This window comes from Malus sylvestris, chromosome 4 (assembly GCF_916048215.2).
Source record: "Malus sylvestris chromosome 4, drMalSylv7.2, whole genome shotgun sequence".
Lineage (NCBI taxonomy): Eukaryota > Viridiplantae > Streptophyta > Magnoliopsida > Rosales > Rosaceae > Malus > Malus sylvestris.
Genome location: NC_062263.1, coordinates 7,383,647 through 7,411,411, shown reverse-complemented (window position 1 = coordinate 7,411,411; position 27,765 = coordinate 7,383,647). Strand labels below are relative to the sequence as shown.

Sequence of the window (27,765 nt, the reverse complement as noted above, 5' to 3'; positions counted from 1 at the left end):
TGGCTCTTTACACTGAAGCTGCCAAGCGTGGATGAGTCACTATGAAGGAATGTTCTAAAGGACCATTTAAATGCAAAGGTTGCACACCACTTCTGCCATGCAAAAGATTGAAGCAAAAGGTTCAACGGTGAGCTGAAACAGATCACTACAGCATGACACCTTTCCATACCACATTCACTATTCCGTCAACAGCAAAAGTATCCCATATCATCAAGGTCGAACGTACTCTAGATTTGATGGACTTGTTTTGACCCTCAAATTCTTGAGTCGTCCTTATACTCTGAAGGGAACCAGAAAACCCTCCAGCACAGTTCAAGAATAAGCCTGTGGAAAGTTACTTATTCAAAAGCAAAAGTATCTCATATCATCTCTTCTCCATTTGCTTCTCCTTATCCTAGCAGCTGAATGAGAGACAAGGAGAATGAGAACAATCAACCGGAAGCCGAAGTCGAACCTCCGATCCTGGGTTGCTTGCTTGGAAGTTTGACTGCTTACCTTGTCTGTCACCTCTTTCGGAAGATCTCCTAGCTCGGCGACTTGGGGGACTCCTACTATAGGGTTTGTATCGCACTTGACCAAGCCCAAAACTACAAGTAAGCTTCAAATGAAATTGATACATTACCTTGTGCATCTTCATCGGTTAAAGATACCACCCATGGATGGAGGAAAAGTACTTCCAGAGAAGATGCCACATCTACATATGAGACAGATAAGGCACATGAAAATGATACCACACTTCGGTACTTAGAAGTTTCGTGATTACTCAATGGCTTGGATCTTGCAAGTCCCCAACCGAGGAGTTTCCCTCACTCGGGAACTTAGGGGAGCACTGTTTGTACCATACTTGACCAATCCCGAAACTACTGAGCACCGGTCAACGTTATACCGTCAAGGACCCAGAAGAGCTTCCTTTCAACCAGAAGGCCAATCACAATGCGACACGTGTCGACATCAGAAGCCAATCACAGCGCGACACGTGTCAACATCAGAAGCCAATCACAACACGACACGTGTCAATGTTAGAACAAAACTAGAAACTCTCTTCTATAAATAGGGATTATTCTCCCACAATAATCTCTAATGTCATTTTGTACTAAACTATTCACTATAACTCACAAAATGAGAGCTTGAACCTATGTATTTGTGTAAACCCTTCACAATTAATTAGAACTCCTCTACTCTGTGGACGTAGCCGATCTGGGTGAACCATGTACATTTTGTGTTTGCTTCCCTGTACCTATTCATTTACGTACTTATCTTCACTAGTGATCGAAGCAACCAAGCGAAGGTCACAAACCTGACACTTTCTGTTGTACCAAAGTCCTCGCTGATTTTGTGCATCAACAAGTTTAAATAGACGGTCTCCTTAGCATTACTGTTTATGAAAAAATGACAATAAGAATGAAATATGAGAATTTAACAAAAAAAAAAAAAGAACTCAAAGGGTTGATTTAATAGAGAGCTAGCAAAGATTTGAAACCTTGAACTCAAATTCGAACTCTCTGGTCACACAGACATATTTTTTGGGTAACTGATTTTGCTTTTGCGTACTGTTTAATCCATAAGTAAAAAGTGCATTTGTCATCGTATATGGTACAAGAGTTTTATGAGGAGAGAAATGATTCAGCCAACAATATGAGACGGATAGATCTTGCATCCGATTTGAATTTCCCTAGCAATTAGAGTAATTTAAAATGTGTAATACTCATTCTCTGATTTGTCTCAATAAAAAAATGACACCAAAAGCCCAAAACAATATTAAAAAACGTGTCTATTTTTTGGAAAAAAATATAATTGTGAAGAATGTAGAATGAAATTTTTAGAATGTCAATAACACTTCTTAATAAAAAAGCGAGTACTTATTAACCACCCAAGTATTATCCATTTAGAATATGATTTAAAAGTTGATTTTTCTCTTTCAAAAATATAATGGCCGTAAGGGTCGAGTGTCGACTGAGTTTTGAAAAGCAGGAGGACTAAAAGTAAGGGAAGCAGATGACGACGGAGGCGGTGAACCTGCCGATCATTGACTTGTCCTCATCAGATTCCATCTCCTCTGCCAATTCAATCCGTCAGGTTCTCTTCTCTGTGTCCTCCTTCTTCCAATAGTACACCAAATTTCATTGAAAATTTGTTTTTCATTCATCTAATTTAGCTTGAATTATACTTGTGTGTGCATATATCCCTGTAGTTATTGCTTATTTGTATTTGCACAGGCATGCATAGAATATGGTTTCTTCTACCTGGTGAATCATGGCGTCGAGGAAGAGCTGTTTGCAGAGGTGTTCGATCGGAGCCGCAACTTCTTTTCGCTTCCTCTGGAAGATAAGTTGAAATTGACTCGCAAGCACCACAGAGGCTACACCCCACTATTTATGGAGAATCTCGACTTCGCTTCCAGCTCCAAAGGTTGCTAATCATCCTACCATTTCATCTTTTCTTTAAATCTTTTTGCTTACAAAGTTAAAAACTTAAAATTTGGTGATTTAAGTGTAAATATAAGAAACCAAATGGAGGGAGGTTAAACTAAAAAATGGCTTAGTGTACAATGATCATACCATGCCTGGTTTCTGCAATTGTTTTGAAATGATCAGGATAAGTAATAAGTTGGATATTCCATTGTTATTTACTTGTTTTTTTTTTTCTTAATAAATAAAATATGTAGTTCATTGATGAATTCATTATAATGTACATAACATGTTGGTCGAAGTTACAATTTGTTGCGTTAATGTTCTTGTTAACATTCTGAATAGTGATATTCGAAAAATGTTTCAGGTACTATCTATTAAACTGTTGTGCTTGGTTGCCTTACTTTAGTTTTCAAGTTGTGCTGAATGGAAAAGGGGAAAGGATGTTGATTTTATCTCTTTTGGGTCGGCTGTGAAATAGGTGACTCGAAAGAGAGTTTTTATGTTGGCTCTTTAGATGACCCAACTCTGATTAATTTGAACCAATGGCCTCCAGAAGGTATGGGAGCTATTTTCAAATGTTAAGTGTGGTAGCTTGCCTGACAATGAAATTTTTGATGTTGAGTACCGTATTACATTTGATTACGTGATAATTTCTTAATTTTTCGTTGAGGAGAAAATGTACAGATATCCTGCCATCTTGGAGGCCTGCAATGGAATTGTACTATAGAAAAGTCCTGTAAGTTCTATTCTCCGTTGTAACAATTTACTTCCCAGCATTCTGCATTTAGTAAAGTAAGAACTGTTGTTCAGGAATGATAATTGATAGTTTTTTAGGAGCTTTTCATTATAAACGTATATGTATACATATGAAGGGTAGTGCTATTCACACACCCTTTTTTACCTCCCATACACCCTTGTCAATTTTTGTCCATTGATCTTCTTCAATTCATTCGATCCAATGGCCGGAAATTGAGAGGGGTGTGTGGATAGCACCACCCATCTACGAATTTCTGGTGTTGGATATGCTGTCTCAGGTCTGCTGGAAAAAGATTAATCTCTCTGATTGCCCTGGCTTTAAACCTGGATGAGGACTTTTTCGAGAAAGTGGGGGCACTGAATAAACCAAGGGGTCTTCTTCGACTTTTGCACTATCCAGGTGTAGTAGCACTCTTCAGCTAAAATATAGCACTCCTTTTCTTTTCTTGTGTTCGTAATTTATTGAATAATATTTCTTATATGTTTGATCTTCTGTATTTTATTGTTTTTTTTTTTCCTTCGCTTTCATGGTTTTGGTATGCATGATTTCAGGTGAGCTGGGATCAACTGACGAAGAAATATATGGTGCTTCTGCTCATTCAGATTATGGCATGGTCACTCTCCTTGCATCCAATGGAGTTCCTGGACTTCAGGCATGCTTTTTGTTTGTTAGATTTTGTTAGCACCGAACACCTAGTGGTTCCCTTTCAAGCTCAATTATGATATTCTTTTCTGTGACTTCTTGTTAACAATTGACAGGTTTGTAGGGACAAATCTAAGCAACCTCGAATCTGGGAAGATGTTCTTCACATAGATGGGTAAATTCAAGATCTTGAATTTTCATGAAACAATGATATGATTGTTAAAATAATTTTGTGCCCTTGTATTCTTCAATCATTTATGTGGAAGACCCTATACAACAATGTAATGCAATATGATGTTTAAATATGGAAATGCTTCCTCAAAAAAGAAAAATATGGATATGGAGTTCCATTCACTTTGTTAGATAGAGAACATTTAGGTCATGAGGTTAAAAGTTCAGAGCTCGCTATAGCTGTGTTACTTTTATACCATTCATTAGAAACAGTGTTTTGTTTTGGTTTTCCTACGGGCATCTTACATGTTTACTAGAGTGCGTTTGTGAATAACCGAACGGTAACTTTGTCCTTCTGATGGTATTAAAAAAATTTGAATCTCTAGGGCATTCATTGTCAACATTGGGGACATGATGGAGAGGTGGACTAATTGTTTGTTCAGGTAATTTTTCATTTTATTAACTTTGAGGTTATTTTCTTCTTACAGTGGTTATACATCTTTTAAAATTTAGGACTCTGAGGACTGCAGACATTTTCCCTTCTGTCATTTATTTGTAGGTCAACACTGCATAGAGTGATGCCAGCAGGACAAGAACGCTACTCCGTAATCATTTACCAATTGTTCCATTTTTATTTGGTTTTCATAATACTGACTGTACTTCACAATAAAAACGTCTCAATATTTGCAGGTGGCTTTCTTCATGGATCCCAATGAAGATTGTGTGGTGGAATGTCTGAAAAGTTGTTGCAGTGAAGAATCACCGGCAAGGTATAAACCGCAATATGACTATCCTCTTGGGTGTCATATTTGATTTCCAGTTACCCTAACACAGTGCTTTAGCTTACCTCTGTCATAGTTAGGCTTTGCTAAATGTCATGACGTAGAACTTGTGCTTACAAAACCGAAAATCTTTTTGTATGTTATACATGAGAAACATTGGTGGCCTGAAAATCACCATGCTTTCGTGTCCAACGTCCTTGTTGGTCCACTCTATAAACACTGGTTTGGTAGCTCGATCAATTTACCCTGTAGATAATATTTACCAATTCTGCTTGCAGATTTCCTCCCGTCCGCAGCGGGGACTACCTGGAAGAGCGTTTTCGGCTTACGTATGCAACTTAAAAGGTCTGTCTTTTGCAGTTGCAGTACATGATGATGCTTTTATGGTGTGGTGATAAACTGCTTTTATAATCAAATAGCTCACAAATCCTGGTTTCATAATTCCACTGGAAACAAATTGCTATTGTTGGTATTGAGTTGGTGACCAAGGGGCCCGTTTGGGATTGTCTCTCTAAAAAGCACTTCAACTCATAAGCGCTTGTGGCAGAAGCACTTTTATTATAAACATGTTGAAGTTCTGTGTACTTTTTTTCGTGGATTGAGAAGAATAATATCGAAGGAATTTGGAGACTGAATTTTGGTTGCACCATGTTTAGTGATATCGAGTGATTCAACCATGTGGCAGATGAAATTTAAAACCATCATCTCCTCTAACAAAGAGGAGATGGGTTATGCTAGATCAACTGGTCAATGGAAACACAATCAGATTTAATAATAATATATATATATATATATATATATAATTTTTTTTTTAATAAATGATATTATCCATACCAAGGGGTAGGGGAATGAGTTAAGCCTCACACTGGGCTATCAATTAAGCTTAAGATCTATCACTTATAAGTGAAGAGGGATACTACTAAACCGTAATACTAAGCAGCAATATTATTTTTTGCTTAAAGATGAATATTAATTTTCTATCTAGTAATTTGGCAGGGATTTGAACTTGCAACATTTTTCAATAGTAGAAATAGGAGTACTAATACTTGTTCCTTTTTATATGGCGATGTCACAATGTTTCACCGTATGAACATTATCATCAGAATTGTTCATTATCTTTATCATTATTTTAAAGATCATCTTTAGAATATTCATTCGATTTGAAAATTGTTTGGTCACCTAGATGTGTTGAACAAATCAACGTTTAAAACATTTTCAATTTCAAAATCGTTCAGTCACCCAGATTTGTCGAGCAAATCAATGTTTATAATATTAAGTAATATTAAGTAACATCTTTGAGATGACTAATCGGGTCGTCAGTTAATAACAGGTTTACATGTGAGTAACCAATTTTGACCCCGTAAGAAGAAAAAATATTATGACAATTTTAAAATTACTAAAAAAATACATGGCCAGTGTCTATATTGCATGTAGAGGCTGCTGCTGCACGAGCATCAGCTCTATTTTTACGGTACTGGGGAACGGAACAGGTGCAGGTGGAGGGGGATGCTCTTATGGTGATATCTGCAATCCATAATGCTGGTGCAGCGCATCATGGTCATTATGGCCATCTGTTTGCGGATACACGGCATATTCTTCAAAGCTTCAAGCAATGGAAGGTTTCGTTTGGTCGAAGAGATACGAACAAAGCGGTCCATCGCCTTGCAGGGTTTAGTCTAACTATCAATCACCCAGTTTCTTGGTTCGAAGCACCTCCTGCTGTAATTTCAGATTTATTATTGAAAAATAGTACTAGTCGTTAATTTTGGTGCGGAACACTCTTTTTCCCTTCGATCGGGTTGAAAGCTGCGGCAAGGTTTTTATTGAGGCCCTCTATAAGCACTCTACCCTCGATTTTGTATGTATTTCACTATTCAATAAATATCATACTTCATCTCAAAAAAAAGAAAAGAAAGATCTTTGTAGTTTCAACATTTTGGAGCTCAAGTTTAACATTAAATACGTTCCTTTTATCGGAATGATAAATGCTCACTTGACAGAAAATAATTTTTAGTTTGTCCTCGATGTATCTCTCTAATTTAATAGACGCTAATACCAAGGCATCAGTGTAACATCCGACATCGACCAACAGAGAAGGGATGATGTGCCTTATATGTACATTCTCCCTCCCTATAGCACGAGGTCTTTTGGAAACTCACTGACTTTAGATTCTATCAGAAATCCGAAGTTAAGCGAGTTTGGGCTAGAGCATTTCTCGTGTGAGTTCCTAGAAACAAAACCGTGAGGACGTAGCCGGGGACCAAAACGGACAATATCGTGCTACGGCGAAGCCGGAACTGAGTTATGACAATCAGTGATTGAGTATTTTGTACTCGGAAAAGTAATGCTAGGTGGACCAACTATTTAGATCACATTTGTAAATTATTTGAGTACTCGAAAATAAACATTTTAATCAATAGTTGAGTATTCATATAATTTACAAAAGATGGTTTAAATAGACGGTTTTCCTAACATTACTCTTTACAACAAAATAGAGAAAATGACAATAAGATTGAAATATGAGAATTTAACAAAGAAAAGAAGTGGTTGGTTTAATAGAGAGCATGCAAAGATTTGAAACGTTCAACTCAATTTCGAACTCACCAGTTACACACACATATTTTTGGGTCCCTGATTTTGTTTTTGCATATTGTTAATTCGTAAGCGAAAAGTGGTTTGTCACCATATGTAGTACCAGAGTTGTATGAAGGAACAATTATTCTGCCAACAAGATGTGGCAGATAGATCATGCATCCGATTTGAATTTCCTTAGTGTAATTAGAGTAATTTAGAATGAGTAATACTTAGTACTCACTATTACACTCTATGTACTCGTTTTCTGATTTGACATAAAAATATTGTATATTATTTTAAAAAATAATAAAACCCAAAAAAAAATTAAATAACATTGTATATTATTTTCAAAAATAATAAAACCTATATTAAAATATCATTAGACAAAATAAAAAGCCAAATACTCACTCATTTTTCTCTTTCAAAATATATAATGCCCGCGAGGGTCGAGTGCTGACAGAGCCAGGGGCTATTTTCTTTGTCGTGAGATTTGAAAAGCAGGAGGACTAAAAGTGTAAGGAAGCAGATGACGACGGAGGCGGTGAACCTGCCGATCATTGACTTGTCCTCATCAGATTCCATCTCCTCCGCCAATTCAATCCGTCAGGTTCTCGCTCTCCCTTCTTCCAATATTACACCAAAACCTCAAATTTCTCTGAAAATTAGTTTTTCTTTTATTGAATTTAGCTTGAATTATATTTGTGTGTGTGTATGTATATATCCCTATAATTATTGCATACTTGTATTTACACAGGCATGCATAGAGTGTGGTTTCTTCTACCTGGTGAATCATGGCGTCGAGGAAGAGCTGTTTGCAGAGCTGTTCGATCGGAGCAGCAACTTCTTTTCGCTTCCTTTGGAAGATAAGTTGAAATTGTCTCGCAAGCATAACAGAGGCTACACCGCACTATTTTCGGAGAATCTCGACTTCGCTTCCAGCTCCAAAGGTTGCTAATCATCCTACCATTTCATCTTTTCTTTAAGCTCTTTGCTTAGAAAGTTAAAAACTGAAAATTTGGTGATTAAAGTGTAAATACAAGAAACCAAATGGAGGTTAAACTAAAAAATGGGTTAGTATACAATGATCATATCATGCCTGGTTACTGAAATTGTTTTGAAATTATCAGGATAAGTAATATGTTTGATATTTCATTTTTATTTACTAGGTTTTTTTTTTTTTTTTTTTTAAATTTGTTTTAATATAATTATGTAGTTCATTGATGAATTCATTATAATGTACATAACATGTTGGTTGAAGTTACAATTTGTTGCGCTAATGTTCTTGTTAACAGTTTGAATAGTGTTAATATATTTGTGATATTCGAAAAATGTTTCAGGTACTATCTATTAAACTGTTGTGCTTGGTTGCGTTACTTTAGTTTTCAAGTTATGCTGAATGGAAAAGGGAGAAAGGATGTTGATTTTATCTATTTTGGGACGTTTGTGAAATAAACTCCGCCCATGTCTTACATGGCCGGTCCCAAGCCCGGATAAAGGAGGAGGGGGAGGGCGTCAGGTAGTCGACAGCCGGCACTCCATGATCACGTCGAATCCTTATGAAAATGAATCCAGAACAAAATCGCGCTAAAGCTAGGGCGTCACCCGTAAGTGGCGCGCTGTGTGGCCCGAGCACAGTGATAAGTGAGCAAGGGTCGCTGTATCTCCATCGGCACCCGGATGCAGTGTTAAATGAGCAAGGGGGCCATAGAAACTTCTTTTCGAACGACTCCACTCAAAGTTGTTTGGGAGCATATGCTCCTATCAACTTTACCCGGGACACACAAAAGAAGTACTTTGATCCTATTAGACGGGGGAGGGTGAAGAAGCTAGGACAGAAGGGTAGAGTTCAAGAGAGCAAAATGCGTTTAGGAACGTGGAATATAGGAACCTTAACGGGAAAATCTATGGAAGTAGTGGAAGTTATGGTGAGGAGAAGGATAAATATTATGTGCCTACAAGAAACTAAGTGGGTTGGTAGTAAGGCAAAGGATCTAGAAAACTCAGGGTTTAAACTTTGGTATTCGGGCACAAATAGAACGAGAAACGGTGTTGGCATCATCGTGGACAAGACCTTGGTACAAGATGTTGTAGATGTCAAGAGGGTAGGAGATAGAATCATGGCAATCAAGATTGTAATAGGACAAGAACTTATCAATGTGATTAGTGCGTACGCACCTCAAGTAGGGTTGGATACGAGTTCGAAGGAGAAATTTTGGGAAGATCTTGGAGACTTGGTGCAAGGAATTGCTCAGACGGAGAAGTTATTTATAGGAGGAGATTTAAATGGACACGTGGGCAGGGAGACAGGCAACTATGGAGGTTTTCATGGTGGCCATGGTTTTGGGGAGAGAAACGAGGATGGGGAAGCTATCTTGGATTTTGCAATGGCATATGATCTCTTCTTAGCCAACACCTTCTTTAAGAAGAGAGAAGAACATGTGATCACCTACAAGAGTGGGTCGTCAAAAACACAAATAGATTTTCTTCTAATGAGGAAAGGGGATCGTATAACTTGTAAGGATTGCAAAGTTATACCAGGAGAGAGCGTGGCTAATCAACATCGCTTGTTGGTGATGGATGTACATATCAAAAGAGTAAGACAAAAGAACAAGACTTGGAAGTGCCCAAGGACTAGATGGTGGAATCTAAAAGAAGAAAAACAAGTCATTTTCAAAGAGAAGGTAATCACCCAATGTGTGTGGGATAGAGAGGGGGAAGCTAGCCAAATGTGGGATTCCATGGCTAGTTGTATCCGAAAAGTAGCAAAAGAGGTATTAGGAGAGTCCAAGGGCTTTGCCCCACACCAAAAGGAATCTTGGTGGTGGAATGAGGAGGTACAAACAAAGGTGAAGGCTAAGAAGGAATGTTGTAAAGCCTTATACAAGGAGAGGACCGATGAAAATGGTGAAAGGTATAGAAAAGCGAAGCAAGAGGCGAAGAAAGCTGTCAGAGAAGCTAAGTTAGCGGCTTACGACGATATGTATAAACGACTAGATACCAAAGAAGGAGAGTTGGATATCTATAAACTATCTAGAGCAAGGGAAAAGAAGACAAGGGACCTAAACCAAGTGAGGTGCATCAAGGATGAGGATGGAAAGGTTCTTGCTACAGAGAACGCGGTTAAAGACAGATGGAGAGGTTATTTTCATAATCTTTTCAATGAAGGACATGAAATGAGTGCTTCTTTAGGGGAGTTGAGTAACTCAGAAGAGTGTAGAAACTACTCTTTTTATCGTCGAATCCGGAAGGAAGAAGTGGTTGTAGCTTTGAAGAAGATGAAGCATAAAAAAGCAATAGGCCCAGACAATATACCAATCGAAGTGTGGAAACTTTTGGGAGAGATAGGTATAACATGGCTCACTGACCTTTTCAATAGGATTTTGAAAACGAAGAAGATGCCAAATGAGTGGCGAACGAGCACTTTGGTGCCTATCTACAAGAATAAGGGCGACGTACAAAATTGCATGAACTATAGGGGTATTAAGCTAATGAGTCATACAATGAAGCTCTGGGAGAGAGTCATTGAGCATAGATTGAGGCAAGAGACACGGGTTTCGGACAACCAATTCGGGTTCATGCCAGGGCGCTCAACCATGGAGGCAATCTATCTCTTACGAAGATTGATGGAAAGATATAGAGATGGGAAAAAGGATTTACACATGGTCTTTATAGATTTGGAAAAAGCGTATGATAGGGTCCCAAGAGACATTCTTTGGAGGATTTTAGAGAAGAAAGGAGTACGAGTAGCATATATCCAAGCTATAAAGGATATGTATGAAGGAGCAAAGACTGCCGTAAGAACTCATGAAGGACAAACCGAAAGCTTTCCCATAACTGTAGGATTACATCAAGGCTCATCCTTAAGTCCTTACCTTTTTGCGTTGGTAATGGATGAGTTAACAGGACATATTCAAGATGATATTCCTTGGTGTATGCTTTTCGCAGACGATATAGTGTTGATAGATGAAACTCAGGAAGGAGTAAATGCAAAGCTTAACCTTTGGAGAGAAGTGTTGGAATCTAAAGGTCTTCGCCTAAGCCGATCAAAGACAGAATATATGGAGTGCAAGTTCAGTGCAAATGGAGGCCAAAACGAGTTAGGGGTGAGGATCGGAGATCAAGAAATACCAAAGAGCGACCGTTTTCGTTACCTAGGATCTATCTTGCAAAAGAACGGAGAATTAGATGGAGATCTCAACCATAGAATACAAGCTGGATGGATGAAGTGGAAGAGTGCATCCGGCGTGTTGTGTGACCGCCGTATGCCACTGAAGCTCAAGGGAAAATTTTATAGGACGGCAATAAGGCCGGCGATGCTGTATGGCACAGAATGTTGGGCGGTGAAACATCAACACGTACACAAAATGGGTGTAGCGGAGATGAGGATGCTTCGTTGGATGTGTGGGCACACGAGAAAGGATAAGATTAGGAATGAGGATATCCGGGGTAAAGTAGGAGTAGCCGAAATTGAAGGAAAGATGAGAGAAAATCGGTTACGGTGGTTTGGACATGTGCAAAGAAGGCCTACTGACGCTCCGATTAGAAGATGCGACTATGGGACAGAGGTTCAGGGCCGAAGGGGTAGAGGAAGACCTAGGAAAACTTTGGAAGAGACTCTAAGAAAAGACTTAGAGTACTTGGATCTAACGAAGGACATGACACAGGATCGAGCACAATGGCGTTCTAAGATTCATATAGCCGATCCCACTCAGTGACTTGAATTTTCCAAGTCTCCAACCGAGAAGTTTTCCTCACTCGGGAAATTAAGGGAACACTACCCCAACCTACATGCTCCACTCAGAAAGCTTCAACATACAAGCTTCAACAAAAGAAAATTCAAAGAACTTAGCGAAGAAGGCTTTGGTGTATTTAACATAATACGTTGAAATGAAGGAAAGCTTATTTATTGATATCCCCGATAAGCTACAAATATGTACATATACATGAGTCAAAATAAACACACAAGAGGGAGCCTTCACAAAGGTTGCTTAGGAGAAGTCTCAGCAGTCGGTAGAGCCCCAGAAAGAGAAGGCACCGGAGGGGGATCATTTGGAGCCTCAGTACTGGACAGAACCCTAGAAGGAGGAGGCATCAGAGGTTGATCATTCGGAGCTTCATTACGCGGTACAGCCCCAGAAGACGAAGGCAATAAATGCCTTTGGAACAAACCCACAAATCTCTGATGATCAAGTAAAACCTGACCATCAGTTTCCTTCATCTGGTCAAGCTTCCTCTTCATGTTTGTAGCATAGTCATGTGCGAGCCGGTGCAACTGTTTATTCTCATGCTTGAGCCCCCTAATCTCCTGTTTGAGACTCATCACTTCAGCCGCCAATGATTCAACTTGGCGGGTTCGAGCAAATAGGCGTTGGGCCATATTAGACACAGAACCTGCACACTGAACACTGAGAGCCAGCGAATCCTTAACAGCTAACTCATCAGACCGTTTGGAAAGTAGTCTGTTATCTTTGGGAGTGAGAAGGTTCCTGGCCACCACCGCAGCGGTCATATCATTCTTCATCACGGAATCCCCAACGGTAAGAGGACCAGTAGGGGAGACGAAGGATGGGCGCCATATGTTGTCTGGAGAAGGCGGGGCTGCCTCTTCAACAAGGTTTAAGTCAAAACGACGGTCGGAGGGGCCAGACATTTTCAAAGGTGTTGAAGAGAGAAGAGGTCGGACAAATCAAGATCTTAGAAGTGCAAGAATGAAGCTTCTACTGGTGGAGATTCAAGTGTGCTTTGGAACTTAATGCCAGCCCCTATAAAAATCTGCACTCGACGGAGCTTCAGAAATCGAAGAGGCGCCTGCTCAGAAATCGAAGAGGCGTTTGCTTTCTCAAAAGCTGGGCTGCTTAGAGATCACGAGGGTTGATCTCAGAAATCGAAGAGGCGTTTGCTTTCTCAAAAGTTGGGCTGCTCAAAGACCACGAAGGCCGATCTCAGAAATCGAAGAGGCGCTCGCTTTCTCAAAAGCTGGGCTCCCCAGAGACCACGAGGGCTGATCTCAGAAATCGAAGAGGCACCTACTTTTCCAGCCTTGTCAGCACCTGTCACACGCACACTCAGCTTTGCGGAAATTATGGGCATTTTGTCGAAGACTTCTGGGGAAGTAGAAAACACATGAATCTTACTGTTCAATCACCCACTTCCCACACGCAACAATAGCTCATGGATACCACAGATAACTTTGCCAAAGTTCTCTGCCAAAGTTGAGCACGTGAAGCTTGCAGCTCCCACTACATCGCTCTGACCAAGAAGGGTAAAAGAATAGCAAAGAAACAGCACTAACAAAGTTTAGACCCATAAATTTTGAAGGTCTAGCTACCATATTATTACCCACAAGGGTAAAGGAACAGTACCACTGCTGGATAATTGGAAAGTCCCTGTGTGTCAACCTCTGTGCTTCGTGGCAAGGTAGACTAGCAAACATGCCCAACCTTTACTCACATTCGAGAAAACACTCCCAATAAGATTGCTTGCTCCAAAATCGAAGAGGCACCGTCCTCCAAATCTCGAGAGCCAGACTCCCAACATGACTACTTTCTTAAAAATCGAAGAGAGGGTAAAGGAACAGTACCATTGCTGGATAATTGGAAAGTCCCTGTGTGTCAACCTCTGTGCTTCGTGGCAAGGTAGACTAGCAAACATGCCCAACCTTTACTCACATTCGAAAAAACACTCCCAACAAGATTGCTTGCTCCAAAATCGAAGAGGCACCGTCCTCCGAATCTCGAGAGCCAGACTCCCAACATGATTACTTTCTCAAAAATCGAAGAGACACTGCTCCCCGAATCTTCGAGAGCCAGACCCCCAGCATGATTGCTTTCTCAAAAATCGATGAGGCATCGTTCTCCGAATCAATCGAAGAGGCGCTCGCTTTCTCAAAAGCTGGGCTGCTCAGAGACCACGAGGGCCGATCTCAGAAATCGAAGAGGCACCTACTTTTCTAGCCTTGTCAGCACCCGTCACACGCAACAATAGCTCATGGGTACCACAGATAATTTTGCCAAAGTTCTCTGCCAAAGTTGAGCACGTGAAGCTTGCAGCTCCCACTACATCGCTCTGACCAAGAAAGGTAAAAGAATAGCAAAGAAACAGCACTAACAAAGTTTAGACACATAAATTTTGAAGGTCTAGCTACCATATTATTACCCATAAGGGTAAAGGAACAGTACCACTGCTGGATAATTGGAAAGTCCCTGTGTGTCAACCTCTGTGCTTCGTGGCAAGGTAGACTAGCAAACATGCCCAACCTTTACTCACATTCGAGAAAACACTCCCAACAAGATTGCTTGCTCCAAAATCGAAGAGGCACCGTCCTCCGAATCTCGAGAGCCAGACTCCCAACATGACTACTTTCTCAAAAGCGAAGAGAGGGTAAAGGAACAGTACCATTGCTGGATAATTGGAAAGTCCCTGTGTGTCAACCTTTGTGCTTCGTGGCAAGGTAGACTAGCAAACATGCCCAACTTGTACTCACATTTGAGACAACACTCCCAACAGGATTGCTTGCTCCAAAATCGAAGAGGCACCGCCCTCCGAATCTCAAGAGCCAGACTCCCAACATGATTACTTCCTCAAAAATCGAAGAGACACTGCTCTCCGAATCTCGAGAGCCAGACCCCCAGCATGATTGCTTTCTCAAAAATCGAAGAGGCATCGTTTTCCGAATCTCGAGAGCCAGATACCACAGACCACTTTTTCAAAGTGCTCTGACAGAGTTAAAACATGTGAAACTGGCAGCTCCCACTACCGTGCTATGACCAAGCAGGGTAAAGGAATAGCATTACTACTTGTTGTTAGGGAGACTCCTATATATGTCGACCTCCATCCCCAACGGACAGGCAGACCTGCAAAAATGCTCAACCCTTCATCATATCTGAGAGGGCACTCCCAACGAAGCCTTTCGAAATATTCAGCTTTCTTTCCCCCCGATAATACCTCTGCAAACAAGCTATACTAGAGCAAGAATATCTCATATCATCAGGGTTAAAAGCAAGAGTATCCCATATCATGCTTTTTCCCTGTCTTTCCCTTTGGCCTTGTTTTTACCTGCAAGACAAGGAGAAAGAGCAATCAGTCAGCACTTGGAATCAGGCTTCCAGCCAGGAACTGACTGCCTGGAACCCCTTACCTGATTACTTACCTGGCATTGCTCTCGAGTACTCATCTTCAACATGTTATGTTTCCAGGGAAGATTCCGCATCTGCTTGAGGAACAGATAGGGCAAGTGCGAAGGATACAAGGAAGCATGTGGAGACAAGCGTAACAGCACACGTGCCGATACATCCATTACTCTGTCAAAAGCAAAAGTATCCCATATCAGCAGGGTGGAACGTACTCTAGATTTGATGGACTTGTTTTGACCCTCAAATTCTTCAGTCGGCCTTATACTCTGGAGGAAACCAGAAAACCCTCCAGCTCAGTTCAAGAATAAGCCTGTGGAAAGTTACTTCTTCAAAAGCAAAAGTATCTCATATCATCTCTTCTCATTTTTCTTCTCTTTATCCTTCATGCTGCTGCAAGATGGGGAGAAGGTGAACAATCAGTCGGAGCTCTGATTGCTTACCTTGTCTGTCACCTCTTTCAGCAGACCCCCTAGCTCGGCGACTTGGGGGACTCCTCCTACATGGTTTGTATCGCGCTTGACCAAGCCTGAAACTACAAGTAAGTTTCAAGTGAAATTGATACATTACCTTGTGCATCTCCACCAGTTAAAGATACCACCCCTGGATGGAGGAAGAGTACTTCCAGAGAAGATGCCACATCTACCTATGAGACAGATAAGGCAAGTCAAGACGACACCACACTCCGATACTTAGAAGTTTCGTGATTACGAGATCATTCTCCCACAATATTTCCTAATGTCATTTGTACTAAATCATTCACTTGTACTCACTAAAGGAGAGCTTGAACCTATGTACTTGTGTAAACCCTTCACCATTAATGAGAATTCTTCTATTCCGTGGACGTAGCCAATCTGAGTGAACCACGTACATCTTGTGTTTGCTTTCCTATCTCTATCCATTTATATACTTATCCACACTAATGACCGGAGCAATCTAGCGAAGATCACAAAAAGCAACCGTTTTCGCTACCTAGGATCTATCTTGCAAGAGAACGGAGAATTAGATGGAGATCTCAACCATAGAATACGAGCTGGATGGATGAAGTGTAAGAGTGCATCCGGCGTGTTGTGTGACCGTCGTAGGCCACTGAAGCTCAAGAGAAAATTTTATAGGACGGCAATAAGGCCAGCGATGTTGTATGGCACAGAATGTTGGGCGGTGAAGCATCAACACGTACACAAAATGGGTGTAGCGGAGATGAGGATGCTTCGTGGGATGTGTGGGCACACGAGAAAGGATAAGATTGGGAATGAGGATATCCGAGGTAAAGTAGGAGTAGCCGAAATTGTAGGAAAGATGAGAGAAAATCGGCTCTGGTGATTTGGACATGTGCAAAGAAGGTCGACTGACGCTCCGGTTCGAAGATGTGACTACGGGACAGAGGTTCAGGGCCGAAGGGGTAGAGGAAGACCTAGGAAAACTTTGGAAGAGACTCTAAGAAAAGACTTAGAGTACTTGGATCTAACGGAGGACATGACACAAAACCGAGCGCAATGGCGTTCTAGGATTCATATAGCCGACCCCACTTAGTGGGAAAAGGCTTTGTTGTTGTTGTTGTTGTTGTTGTTGTTGTTGGGACGTTTGTGAAATAGGTGACTCAAAAGAGAGTTTTTATGTTGGCCCTTTAGATGACCCAACTCAAAGTAATTTGAACCAATGGCCTCCAGAAGGTATGGGAGCTATTTTCGAATGTTTAAGTATGTAACCTGCCTGAAAATGAAGTTTTTGATGTTGAGTACTGTATTTCATTTGATTATGTGATAATTTCTTAATTTTTCGTTGAGGAAATATACAGATATCCTTCCATCTTGGAGGCCTGCAGTGGAATCGTACTATAGAAAAGTAATGTAAGTTATATTCTCCTTTGTAACAATTTACTTCCCAGCATTCTGCACTTAGTAAAGTAAGAACTGTTGTTCAGGAATGATAATTGATAGTTGTTCAGGAGCTTTTCATTATAAACGTATATGTGTGTGTGTGTATATATATGAAGGGTAGTGCTATTCACACACCCTCTTTCACCTCACACATACCCTTGTTAATTTTTCTCCATTGATCTTCTTCAATTCATCTTGGATTTTGCAATGGCATATGATCTCTTCTTAGCCAACACCTTCTTTAAGAAGAGAGAAGAACATGTGATCACCTACAAGAGTGGGTCGTCAAAAACACAAATAGATTTTCTTCTAATGAGGAAAGGGGATCGTATAACTTGTAAGGATTGCAAAGTTATACCAGGAGAGAGCGTGGCTAATCAACATCGCTTGTTGGTGATGGATGTACATATCAAAAGAGTAAGACAAAAGAACAAGACTTGGAAGTGCCCAAGGACTAGATGGTGGAATCTAAAAGAAGAAAAACAAGCCATTTTCAAAGAGAAGGTAATCACCCAATGTGTGTGGGATAGAGAGGGGGAAGCTAGCCAAATGTGGGATTCCATGGCTAGTTGTATCCGAAAAGTAGCAAAAGAGGTATTAGGAGAGTCCAAGGGCTTTGCCCCACACCAAAAGGAATCTTGGTGGTGGAATGAGGAGGTACAAACAAAGGTGAAGGCAAAGAAGGAATGTTGTAAAGCCTTATACAAGGAGAGGACTGATGAAAATGGTGAAAGGTATAGAAAAGCGAAGCAAGAGGCGAAGAAAGCTGTCAGAGAAGCTAAGTTAGCGGCTTACGACGATATGTATAAACGACTAGATACCAAAGAAGGAGAGTTGGATATCTATAAACTATCTAGAGCAAGGGAAAAGAAGACAAGGGACCTAAACCAAGTGAGGTGCATCAAGGATGAGGATGGAAAGGTTCTTGCTACAGAGAACGCGGTTAAAGACAGATGGAGAGGTTATTTTCATAATCTTTTCAATGAAGGACATGAAATGAGTGCTTCTTTAGGGGAGTTGAGTAACTCAGAAGAGTGTAGAAACTACTCTTTTTATCGTCGAATCCGGAAGGAAGAAGTAGTTGTAGCTTTGAAGAAGATGAAGCATAAAAAAGCAATAGGCCCAGACGATATACCAATCGAAGTGTGGAAACTTTTGGGAGAGACAGGTATAACATGGCTCACTGACCTTTTCAATAGGATTTTGAAAACGAAGAAGATGCCAAATGAGTGGCGAATGAGCACTTTGGTGCCTATCTACAAGAATAAGGGCGACGTACAAAATTGCATGAACTATAGGGGTATTAAGCTAATGAGTCATACAATGAAGCTCTGGGAGAGAGTCATTGAGCATAGATTGAGGCAAGAGACACGGGTTTCGGACAACCAATTCGGGTTCATGCCAGGGCGCTCAACCATGGAGGCAATCTATCTCTTACGAAGATTGATGGAAAGATATAGAGATGGGAAAAAGGATTTACACATGGTCATTATAGATTTGGAAAAAGCGTATGATAGGGTCCCAAGAGACATTCTTTGGAGGATTTTAGAGAAGAAAGGAGTACGAGTAGCATATATCCAAGCTATAAAGGATATGTATGAAGGAGCAAAGACTGCCGTAAGAACTCATGAAGGACAAACCGAAAGCTTTCCCATAACTGTAGGATTACATCAAGGCTCATCCTTAAGTCCTTACCTTTTTGCGTTGGTAATGGATGAGTTAACACGACATATTCAAGATGATATTCCTTGGTGTATGCTTTTCGCAGACGATATAGTGTTGATAGATGAAACTCAGGAAGGGGTAAATGCAAAGCTTAACCTTTGGAGAGAAGTGTTGGAATCTAAAGGTCTTCGCCTAAGCCGATCAAAGACAGAATATATGGAGTGCAAGTTCAGTGCAAATGGAGGCCAAAACGAGTTAGGGGTGAGGATCGGAGATCAAGAAATACCAAAGAGCGACCGTTTTCGTTACCTAGGATCTATCTTGCAAAAGAACGGAGAATTAGATGGAGATCTCAACCATAGAATACAAGCTGGATGGATGAAGTGGAAGAGTGCATCCGGCGTGTTGTGTGACCGCCGTATGCCACTGAAGCTCAAGGGAAAATTTTATAGGACGGCAATAAGGCCGGCGATGCTGTATGGCACAGAATGTTGGGCGGTGAAACATCAACACGTACACAAAATGGGTGTAGCGGAGATGCGGATGCTTCGTTGGATGTGTGGGCACACGAGAAAGGATAAGATTAGGAATGAGGATATCCGGGGTAAAGTAGGAGTAGCCGAAATTGAAGGAAAGATGAGAGAAAATTGGTTACGGTGGTTTGGACATGTGCAAAGAAGGCCTACTGACGTTCCGATTAGAAGATGCGACTATGGGACAGAGGTTCAGGGCCGAAGGGGTAGAGGAAGACCTAGGAAAACTTTGGAAGAGACTCTAAGAAAAGACTTAGAGTACTTGGATCTAACGAAGGACATGACACAGGATCGAGCACAATGGCGTTCTAAGATTCATATAGCTGATCCCACTCAGTGACTTGGATTTTCCAAGTCTCCAACCGAGAAGTTTTTCTCACTCGGGAAATTAAGGGAACACTACCCCAACCTACATGCTCCACTCAGAAAGCTTCAACATACAAGCTTTAACAAAAGAAAATTCAAAGAACTTAGCGAAGAAGGCTTTGGTGTATTTAACACAATACGTTGAAATGAAGGAAAGCTTATTTATTGATATCCCCGATAAGCTACAAATATGTACATATACATGAGTCAAAATAAGCACACAAGAGGGAGCTTTCACAAAGGTTGCTTAGGAGAAGTCTCAGCAGTCGGTAGAGCCCCAGAAAGAGAAGGTACCGGAGGGGGATCATTTGGAGCCTCAGTACTGGACAGAACCCTAGAAGGAGGAGGCATCAGAGGTTGATCATTTGGAGCTTCATTACGCGGTACAGCCCCAGAAGACGAAGGCAATAAATGCCTTTGGAACAAACCCACAAATCTCTGATGATCAAGTAAAACCTGACCATCAGTTTCCTTCATCTGGTCAAGCTTCCTCTTCATGTTTGTAGCATAGTCATGTGCGAGCCGGTGCAACTGTTTATTCTCATGCTTGAGCCCTCTAATCTCTTGTTTGAGACTCATCACTTCAGCCGCCAATGATTCAACTTGGCGGGTTCGAGCAAATAGGCGTTGGGCCATATTAGACACAGAACCTGCACACTGAACACTGAGAGCCAGCGAATCCTTAACAGCTAACTCATCAGACCGTTTGGAAAGTAGTCTGTTATCTTTGGGAGTGAGAAGGTTCCTGGCCACCACCGCAGTGGTCATATCATTCTTCATCACGGAATCCCCAACGGTAAGAGGACCAGTAGGGGAGACGAAGGATGGGTGCCATATGTTGTCTGGAGAAGGCGGGGCTGCCTCTTCAACAAGGTTCAAGTCAAAACGACGGTCGGAGGGGCCAGACATTTTCAAAGGTGTTGAAGAGAGAAGAGGTCGGACAAATCAAGATCTTAGAAGTGCAAGAATGAAGCTTCTACTGGTGGAGATTCAAGTGTGCTTTGGAACTTAATGCCAGCCCCTATAAAAATCTGCACTCGACGAAGCTTCAGAAATCGAAGAGGCGTCTGCTCAGAAATCGAAGAGGCGTTTGCTTTCTCAAAAGCTGGGCTGCTTAGAGATCACGAGGGTTGATCTCAGAAATCGAAGAGGCGTTTGCTTTCTCAAAAGTTGGGCTGCTCAAAGACCACGAAGGCCGATCTCAAAAATCGAAGAGGCGCTCGCTTTCTCAAAAGCTGGGCTCCCCAGAGACCACGAGGGCCGATCTCAGAAATCGAAGAGGCACCTACTTTTCCAGCCTTTTCCAGCCTTGTCAGCACCTGTCACACGCACACTCAGTTTTGCGGAAATTATGGGCATTCTGTCAAAGACTTCTGGGGAAGTAGAAAACACATGAATCTTACTGTTCAATCACCCACTTCCCACACGCAACAATAGCTCATGGGTACCACAGATAACTTTGCCAAAGTTCTCTGCCAAAGTTGAGCACGTGAAGCTTGCAGCTCCCACTACATCGCTCTGACCAAGAAGGGTAAAAGAATAGCAAAGAAACAGCACTAACAAAGTTTAGACCCATAAATTTTGAAGGTCTAGCTACCATATTATTACCCACAAGGGTAAAGGAACAGTACCACTGCTGGATAATTGGAAAGTCCCTGTGTGTCAACCTCTGTGCTTCGTGGCAAGGTAGACTAGCAAACATGCCCAACCTTTACTCACATTCGAGAAAACACTCCCAATAAGATTGCTTGCTCCAAAATCGAAGGGGCACCGTCTTCCGAATCTCGAGAGCCAGACTCCCAACATGACTACTTTCTTAAAAATCGAAGAGAGGGTAAAGGAACAGTACCATTGCTGGATAATTGGAAAGTCCCTGTGTGTCAACCTCTGTGCTTCGTGGCAAGGTAGACTAGCAAACATGCCCAACCTTTACTCACATTCGAGAAAACACTCCCAACAAGATTGCTTGCTCCAAAATCGAAGAGGCACCGCCCTCCGAATCTCGAGAGCCAGACTCCCAACATGATTACTTTCTCAAAAATCGAAGAGACACTGCTCCCCGAATCTCGAGAGCCAGACCCCCAGCATGATTGCTTTCTCAAAAATCGATGAGGCATCGTTCTCCGAATCAATCGAAGAGGCGCTCGCTTTCTCAAAAGCTGGGCTGCTCAGAGACCACGAGGGCCGATCTCAGAAATCGAAGAGGCACCTACTTTTCTAGCCTTGTCAGCACCTGTCACACGTACACTCAGCTTTGCATAAATTATGGGCATTCTGTCGAAGACTTCTAGTGAAATAGAAAGCACATGAATCTTACTGTTCAATCACCCACTTCCCACACGCAACAATAGCTCATGGGTACCACAAATAACTTTGCCAAAGTTCTCTGCCAAAGTTGAGCACGTGAAGCTTGCAGCTCCCACTACATCGCTCTGACCAAGAAAGGTAAAAGAATAGCAAAGAAACAGCACTAACAAAAGTTTAGACACATAAATTTTGAAGGTCTAGCTACCATATTATTACCCACAACTGTAAAGGAACAGTACCACTGCTGGATAATTGGAAAGTCCCTGTGTGTCAACCTCTGTGCTTCGTGGCAAGGTAGACTAGCAAACATGCCCAACCTTTACTCACATTCGAGAAAACACTCCCAATAAGATTGCTTGCTCCAAAATCGAAGAGGCACCGTCCTCCGAATCTCGAGAGCCAGACTCCCAACATGACTACTTTCTCAAAATCGAAGAGAGGGTAAAGGAACAGTACCATTGCTGGATAATTGGAAAGTCCCTGTGTGTCAACCTTTGTGCTTCGTGGCAAGGTAGACTAGCAAACATGCCCAACCTTTACTCACATTCGAGAAAACACTCCCAACAAGATTGCTTGCTCCAAAATCGAAGAGGCACCGCCCTCCGAATCTCGAGAGCCAGACTCCCAACATGATTACTTCCTCAAAAATCGAAGAGACACTGCTCTCCGAATCTCGAGAGTCATACCCCCAGCATGATTGCTTTCTCAAAAATCGAAGAGGCATCGTTCTCCGAATCTCGAGAGCCAGATACCACAGACCACTTTTTCAAAGTGCTCTGACAGAGTTAAAACATGTGAAACTGGCAGCTCCCACTACCGTGCTATGACCAAGCAGGGTAAAGGAATAGCATTACTACTTGTTGTTAGGGAGACTCCTATATATGTCGACCTCCATCCCCAACGGACAGGCAGACCTGCAAAAATGCTCAACCCTTCATCATATCTGAGAGGGCACTCCCAACGAAGCCTTTCGAAATATTCAGCTTTCTTTCCCCCCGATAATACCTCTGCAAACAAGCTATACTAGAGCAAGAATATCTCATATCATCAGGGTTAAAAGCAAGAGTATCCCATATCATGCTTTTTCCCTGTCTTTTCTTTTGGCCTTGTTTTTACCTGCAAGACAAGGAGAAAGAGAGCAATCAGTCAGCACTTGGAATCAAGCTTCCAGCCAGGAACTGACTGCCTGGAACCCCTTACCTGATTACTTACCTGGCATTGCTCTCGAGTACTCATCTTCAACATCTTATGTTTCCAGGGAAGATTCCGCATCTGCTTGAGGAACAGATAGGGCAAGTGCGAAGGATACAAGGAAGCATGTGGAGACAAGCGTAACAGCACACGTGCCGATACATTCATTACTCTGTCAAAAGCAAAAGTATCCCATATCAGCAGGGTGGAACGTACTCTAGATTTGATGGACTTGTTTTGACCCTCAAATTCTTCAGTCGGCCTTATACTCTGGAGGAAACCAGAAAACCCTCCAGCTCAGTTCAAGAATAAGCCTGTGGAAAGTTACTTCTTCAAAAGCAAAAGTATCTCATATCATCTCTTCTCATTTTTCTTCTCTTTATCCTTCATGCTGCTGCAAGATGGGGAGAAGGTGAACAATCAGTCGGAGCTCTGATTGCTTACCTTGTCTGTCACCTCTTTCAGCAAACCCCCTAGCTCGGCGACTTGGGGGACTCCTACTACATGGTTTGTATCGCGCTTGACCAAGCCTGAAACTACAAGTAAGCTTCAAGTGAAATTGATACATTACCTTGTGCATCTCCACCAGTTAAAGATACCACCCCTGGATGGAGGAAGAGTACTTCCAGAGAAGATGCCACATCTACCTATGAGACAGATAAGGCAAGTCAAGACGACACCACACTCCGATACTTAGAAGTTTCGTGATTACGAGATCATTCTCCCACAATATTTCCTAATGTCATTTGTACTAAATCATTCACTTGTACTCACTAAATGAGAGCTTGAACCTATGTACTTGTGTAAACCCTTCACAATTAATGAGAACTCTTCTATTCCATGGACGTAGCCAATCTGGGTGAACCACGTACATCTTGTGTTTGCTTTCCTATCTCTATCCATTTATATACTTATCCACACTAATGACCGAAGCAATCTAGCGAAGATCACAAAAAGCGATCGTTTTCGCTACCTAGGATCTATCTCGCAAGAGAACGGAGAATTAGATGGAGATTTCAACCATAGAATACGAGCTGGATGGAAAGAGTGCATCCAGCGTGTTGTGTGACCGTCGTAGGCCACTGAAGCTCAAGGGAAAATTTTATAGGACGGCAATAAGGCTAGCGATGTTGTATGGCACAGAATGTTGGGTGGTGAAGCATCAACACGTACACAAAATGGGTGTAGCGGAGATGAGGATGCTTCGTGGGATGTGTGGGCACACGAGAAAGGATAAGATTGGGAATGAGGATATCCGAGGTAAAGTAGGAGTAGCCGAAATTGTAGGAAAGATGAGAGAAAATCGGCTCCGGTGATTTTGAACATGTGCAAAGAAGGCCGACTGACGCTCCGGTTCGAAGATGTGACTACGGGACAGAGGTTCAGGGCAGAAGGGGTAGAGGAAGACCTAGGACAACTTTGGAAGAGACTCTAAGAAAAGACTTAGAGTACTTGGATCTAACGGAGGACATGACACAAAACCGAGCGCAATGGCGTTCTAGGATTCATATAGCCGACCCCACTTAGTGGGAAAAGGCTTTGTTGTTGTTGTTGTTGATCTTCTTCAATTCATTCGATCCGACGGCCGGAAATTGAGAGGGGTGTGTGAGAAGTAAAAATGGGGGTGTGGATAGCACCACCCATATATGAACTTCTGGTGTTGGATAAGCTGTCTCAGGTCTGCTGGAAAAAGATTAATCTCTCTTATTGCCCTGGCTTTAAACCTGGATGAGGACTTTTTCGAGAAAGTGGGGGCAATGGATAAACCAAGGGGTTTTCTTCGACTTTTGCACTATCCAGGTGTAGTAGCACTCTTCAGCTAAAACATCGCACTCCATTTCTTTTCTTGTTTTTGTAATATTTTGAATAATATTTTTTGTATGTTTGGTCTTCTGTATTTTATTGTTTTTTTTTTCTCTCGCTTTCATGATTTCAGTATGCATGATTTCAGGTGAGCTGGGATCAACTGATGAAGAAATATATGGTGCTTCTGCTCATTCAGATTATGGCATGATCACACTCCTTGCATCCAATGGAGTTCCTGGACTTCAGGCATGCTTTTTGTTTATTGGATTTTGTCAGCACCGAACACCTAGTGGTTCCCTTTCAAGCTCAATTATGACATTCTTTTCTGTGACTTATTGTTAACACTCAACAGGTTTGTAGGGACAAATCTAAGCAACCTCGAATCTGGGAAGATGTTCTTCACATAGATGGGTAAGTTCAAGATCTTGAATTTTCATGAAACGATGGTATGATTGCTAAATAATTTGTGTGCCCTTATGTTCTTCAATCATTTATGCGGAATACCCCATTTAACAATGTAATGCCATATGATGTTTAAATATGGATATGCTTCCTAAAAAAAAATTATGGACATGGAGTTCCATTCACTTTGTTAGATAGGGAGCATTTAGATCATGCGGTTAAAAGTTCAGAGATCGTTATAGCTTTATTACTTTTAGACCATTAATAAGAAACAGTATTTTGTTTTGGTTTTCCTACCAGCATCTTACATGTTTACTAGAGTGCATTTGTGTATAACCGAATGGTAACTTTGTCCGTCTGATGGTGTTCAAATTTGAATCTCTAGGGCATTCATTGTTAACATTGGGGACATGATGGAGAGGTGGACTAATTGTTTGTTCAGGTAATTTCTAATTTATTAACTTTAAGGTCTGTTTTCTTCTTACAGTGGTTATACATGTTTTAAAATCTAGGACTCTGAAACTGCAGACATTTTCTCTTCTGTCATTTGTTTGTAGGTCAACACTGCATAGAGTGATGCCAACAGGACAAGAACGCTACTCTGTAATCATTTGCCTATTGGTCCATTTTTATTTGCTTTTCATAATACTGACTGTACTTCACAATGCAATGGTATTATTACTTCACGATCTATTGAAAAAGACAAATTGAGAGTGCTGAATAACAACATCTCAATATTTTCAGGTGGCTTTCTTCATGGATCCCAATGACGATTGTGTGGTGGAATGTCTGAAAAGTTGTTGCAGTGAAGCATCACCGCCAAGGTATAAACCCCCATTTGACTGTCCTCTCGTGTCTCATATTTTATTTCTAACACAATGCTTTAGCTTATCTCTGTTATAGTGTTGGTTTTGCTAAATGTCATGACGTAGAACTTGCCCTTACAAAACTGAAAATCTTTTTGAAAGGGAAGGGTGTCCAACAGCTCATATACTGCAAGATTTTGTATGTTATACATAAGAAACATTGGTGGTCTAACGTCCTTGTTGGTCCACTCTATACACATTGGTTTGGTTGCTCGATGGTAGTCATTTCCCTTTTTGATGAGTTCATGTTACTAATGCTTTCTAACGCAATGTATTGTTTACTCCTCCCGTGGAATCTAGTCCAGTTTCTTAGTGAAACCTGCTTTCCCAATGTTATGTCCCACGGGAAACACTTGCGCTTACAAGATCGACTTGCAAGGGGAGGGTATCCACAAGCTCATATATTAGACCAATATTTTACCTTTTCAGTATGACCGTTAAGTATAATTCATGCCTTATTTTCGTATGCTAAATATCTATTGCAATGAAATGTGAGGATATCGACCAAGTTCATTTCATGATACTGTGTAAAAACTAAATGTGGGATAGGTTGAAAGGTGTTGGGGCGAGTTGGTTCCATGATACCATAAAAACACCTCGTAGAAAAGGTTGGAAGGCTCACTGATATTTTCTCGTGGCATGTCCTCCATCCTTATTCAGGCAAATGTTCCTGTGAAGTGAACAATGTTCTAGAGAGCGGAATCATAAAACATCGAATACGAGTATTATTTGGATGTTTGAGTGAAATTTTGTTTAGAGCATGAGTAAAGCTTTCCTCAAAATTTCATGTTTTTTCCTTCTCGTATTCCGCTTTGATCAAGTTACCCTGTAGATGATATTTACCAATTCTGCTTGCAGATTTCCTCCCGTCCGCAGTGGGGAATACCTGGAAGAGCGTTTTCGGCTTACATATGCAACTTAAAGGGTCTGTCTTTTGCAGTTGCAGTACGTGATGGTGATTTTATTGTGTGATGATAAACGGCTCTTATAATCAAATAGGTCTATTACCAATCCTGGTTTTATAATTCCACTGGAAACAAATTGCTATTGTTTGTATTGGGATTGTATCTCTAAAAAGCACTTCAGCTCATAAGCGCTTGTGGCATAAGTGCTTTTATTATTAACATGTTGAAGTTCTGTATACTTTTTTTCATGGATTGAGAAGAGTACATCGAAGGAATTTGGAGACTAAATTTCGGTCACAACATGTTAAGTGATTTCGAGTAATTCAACCATCTGGTTGATGAAATTTAAAACCATCATCTCCTGTAAAAGAGGAGTTA

At 41.2% G+C, this 27,765-nt stretch overlaps 2 protein-coding genes and 1 long non-coding RNA gene across 9 annotated transcripts; 1 reads left to right on the top strand and 2 right to left on the bottom strand.

Moving 5' to 3' along the window:
• Positions 1 to 1,911: 1,911 nt before the first annotated feature.
• Positions 1,912 to 27,675, top strand: LOC126619407 (2-oxoglutarate-Fe(II) type oxidoreductase hxnY). Of its 7 annotated transcripts, none has more exons than XR_007622047.1 (11): positions 1,912 to 2,076; positions 2,217 to 2,409; positions 2,890 to 2,967; positions 3,096 to 3,147; positions 3,446 to 3,567; positions 3,720 to 3,820; positions 3,927 to 3,985; positions 4,368 to 4,424; positions 4,512 to 4,586; positions 4,672 to 4,751; positions 27,341 to 27,362. XR_007622047.1 is itself a non-coding variant. In XM_050287774.1 (11 exons), the coding sequence occupies exons 1-11, from the start codon at positions 1,996 to 1,998 to the stop codon at positions 27,402 to 27,404; spliced, it is 933 nt and encodes a 310-aa protein (XP_050143731.1). In that variant the 5' UTR covers positions 1,912 to 1,995; the 3' UTR covers positions 27,405 to 27,675. The 7 variants fall into 7 exon arrangements, 5 of the variants coding, with proteins under 5 accessions (XP_050143731.1, XP_050143730.1, XP_050143733.1 ...); XR_007622046.1 differs by lacking the exon at positions 27,341 to 27,362 and adding an exon at positions 5,042 to 5,065; XM_050287774.1 differs by having other exon boundaries at positions 4,541 to 4,586; positions 27,341 to 27,675.
• On the bottom strand, positions 11,789 to 20,819 carry LOC126619411 (uncharacterized). Its single transcript, XM_050287780.1, has 2 exons — positions 19,763 to 20,819; positions 11,789 to 11,930 (listed from the first exon to the last, which is right to left on the bottom strand). The coding sequence occupies exon 1, from the start codon at positions 20,817 to 20,819 to the stop codon at positions 20,145 to 20,147; it is 675 nt and encodes a 224-aa protein (XP_050143737.1). The 3' UTR covers positions 11,789 to 11,930; positions 19,763 to 20,144.
• Positions 14,622 to 22,674, bottom strand: LOC126619412 (uncharacterized). Its single transcript, XR_007622048.1, has 3 exons — positions 22,535 to 22,674; positions 21,578 to 21,837; positions 14,622 to 14,768 (listed from the first exon to the last, which is right to left on the bottom strand). It is a non-coding gene; the product is annotated as an uncharacterized LOC126619412 (long non-coding RNA).
• Positions 27,676 to 27,765: the final 90 nt, after the last annotated feature.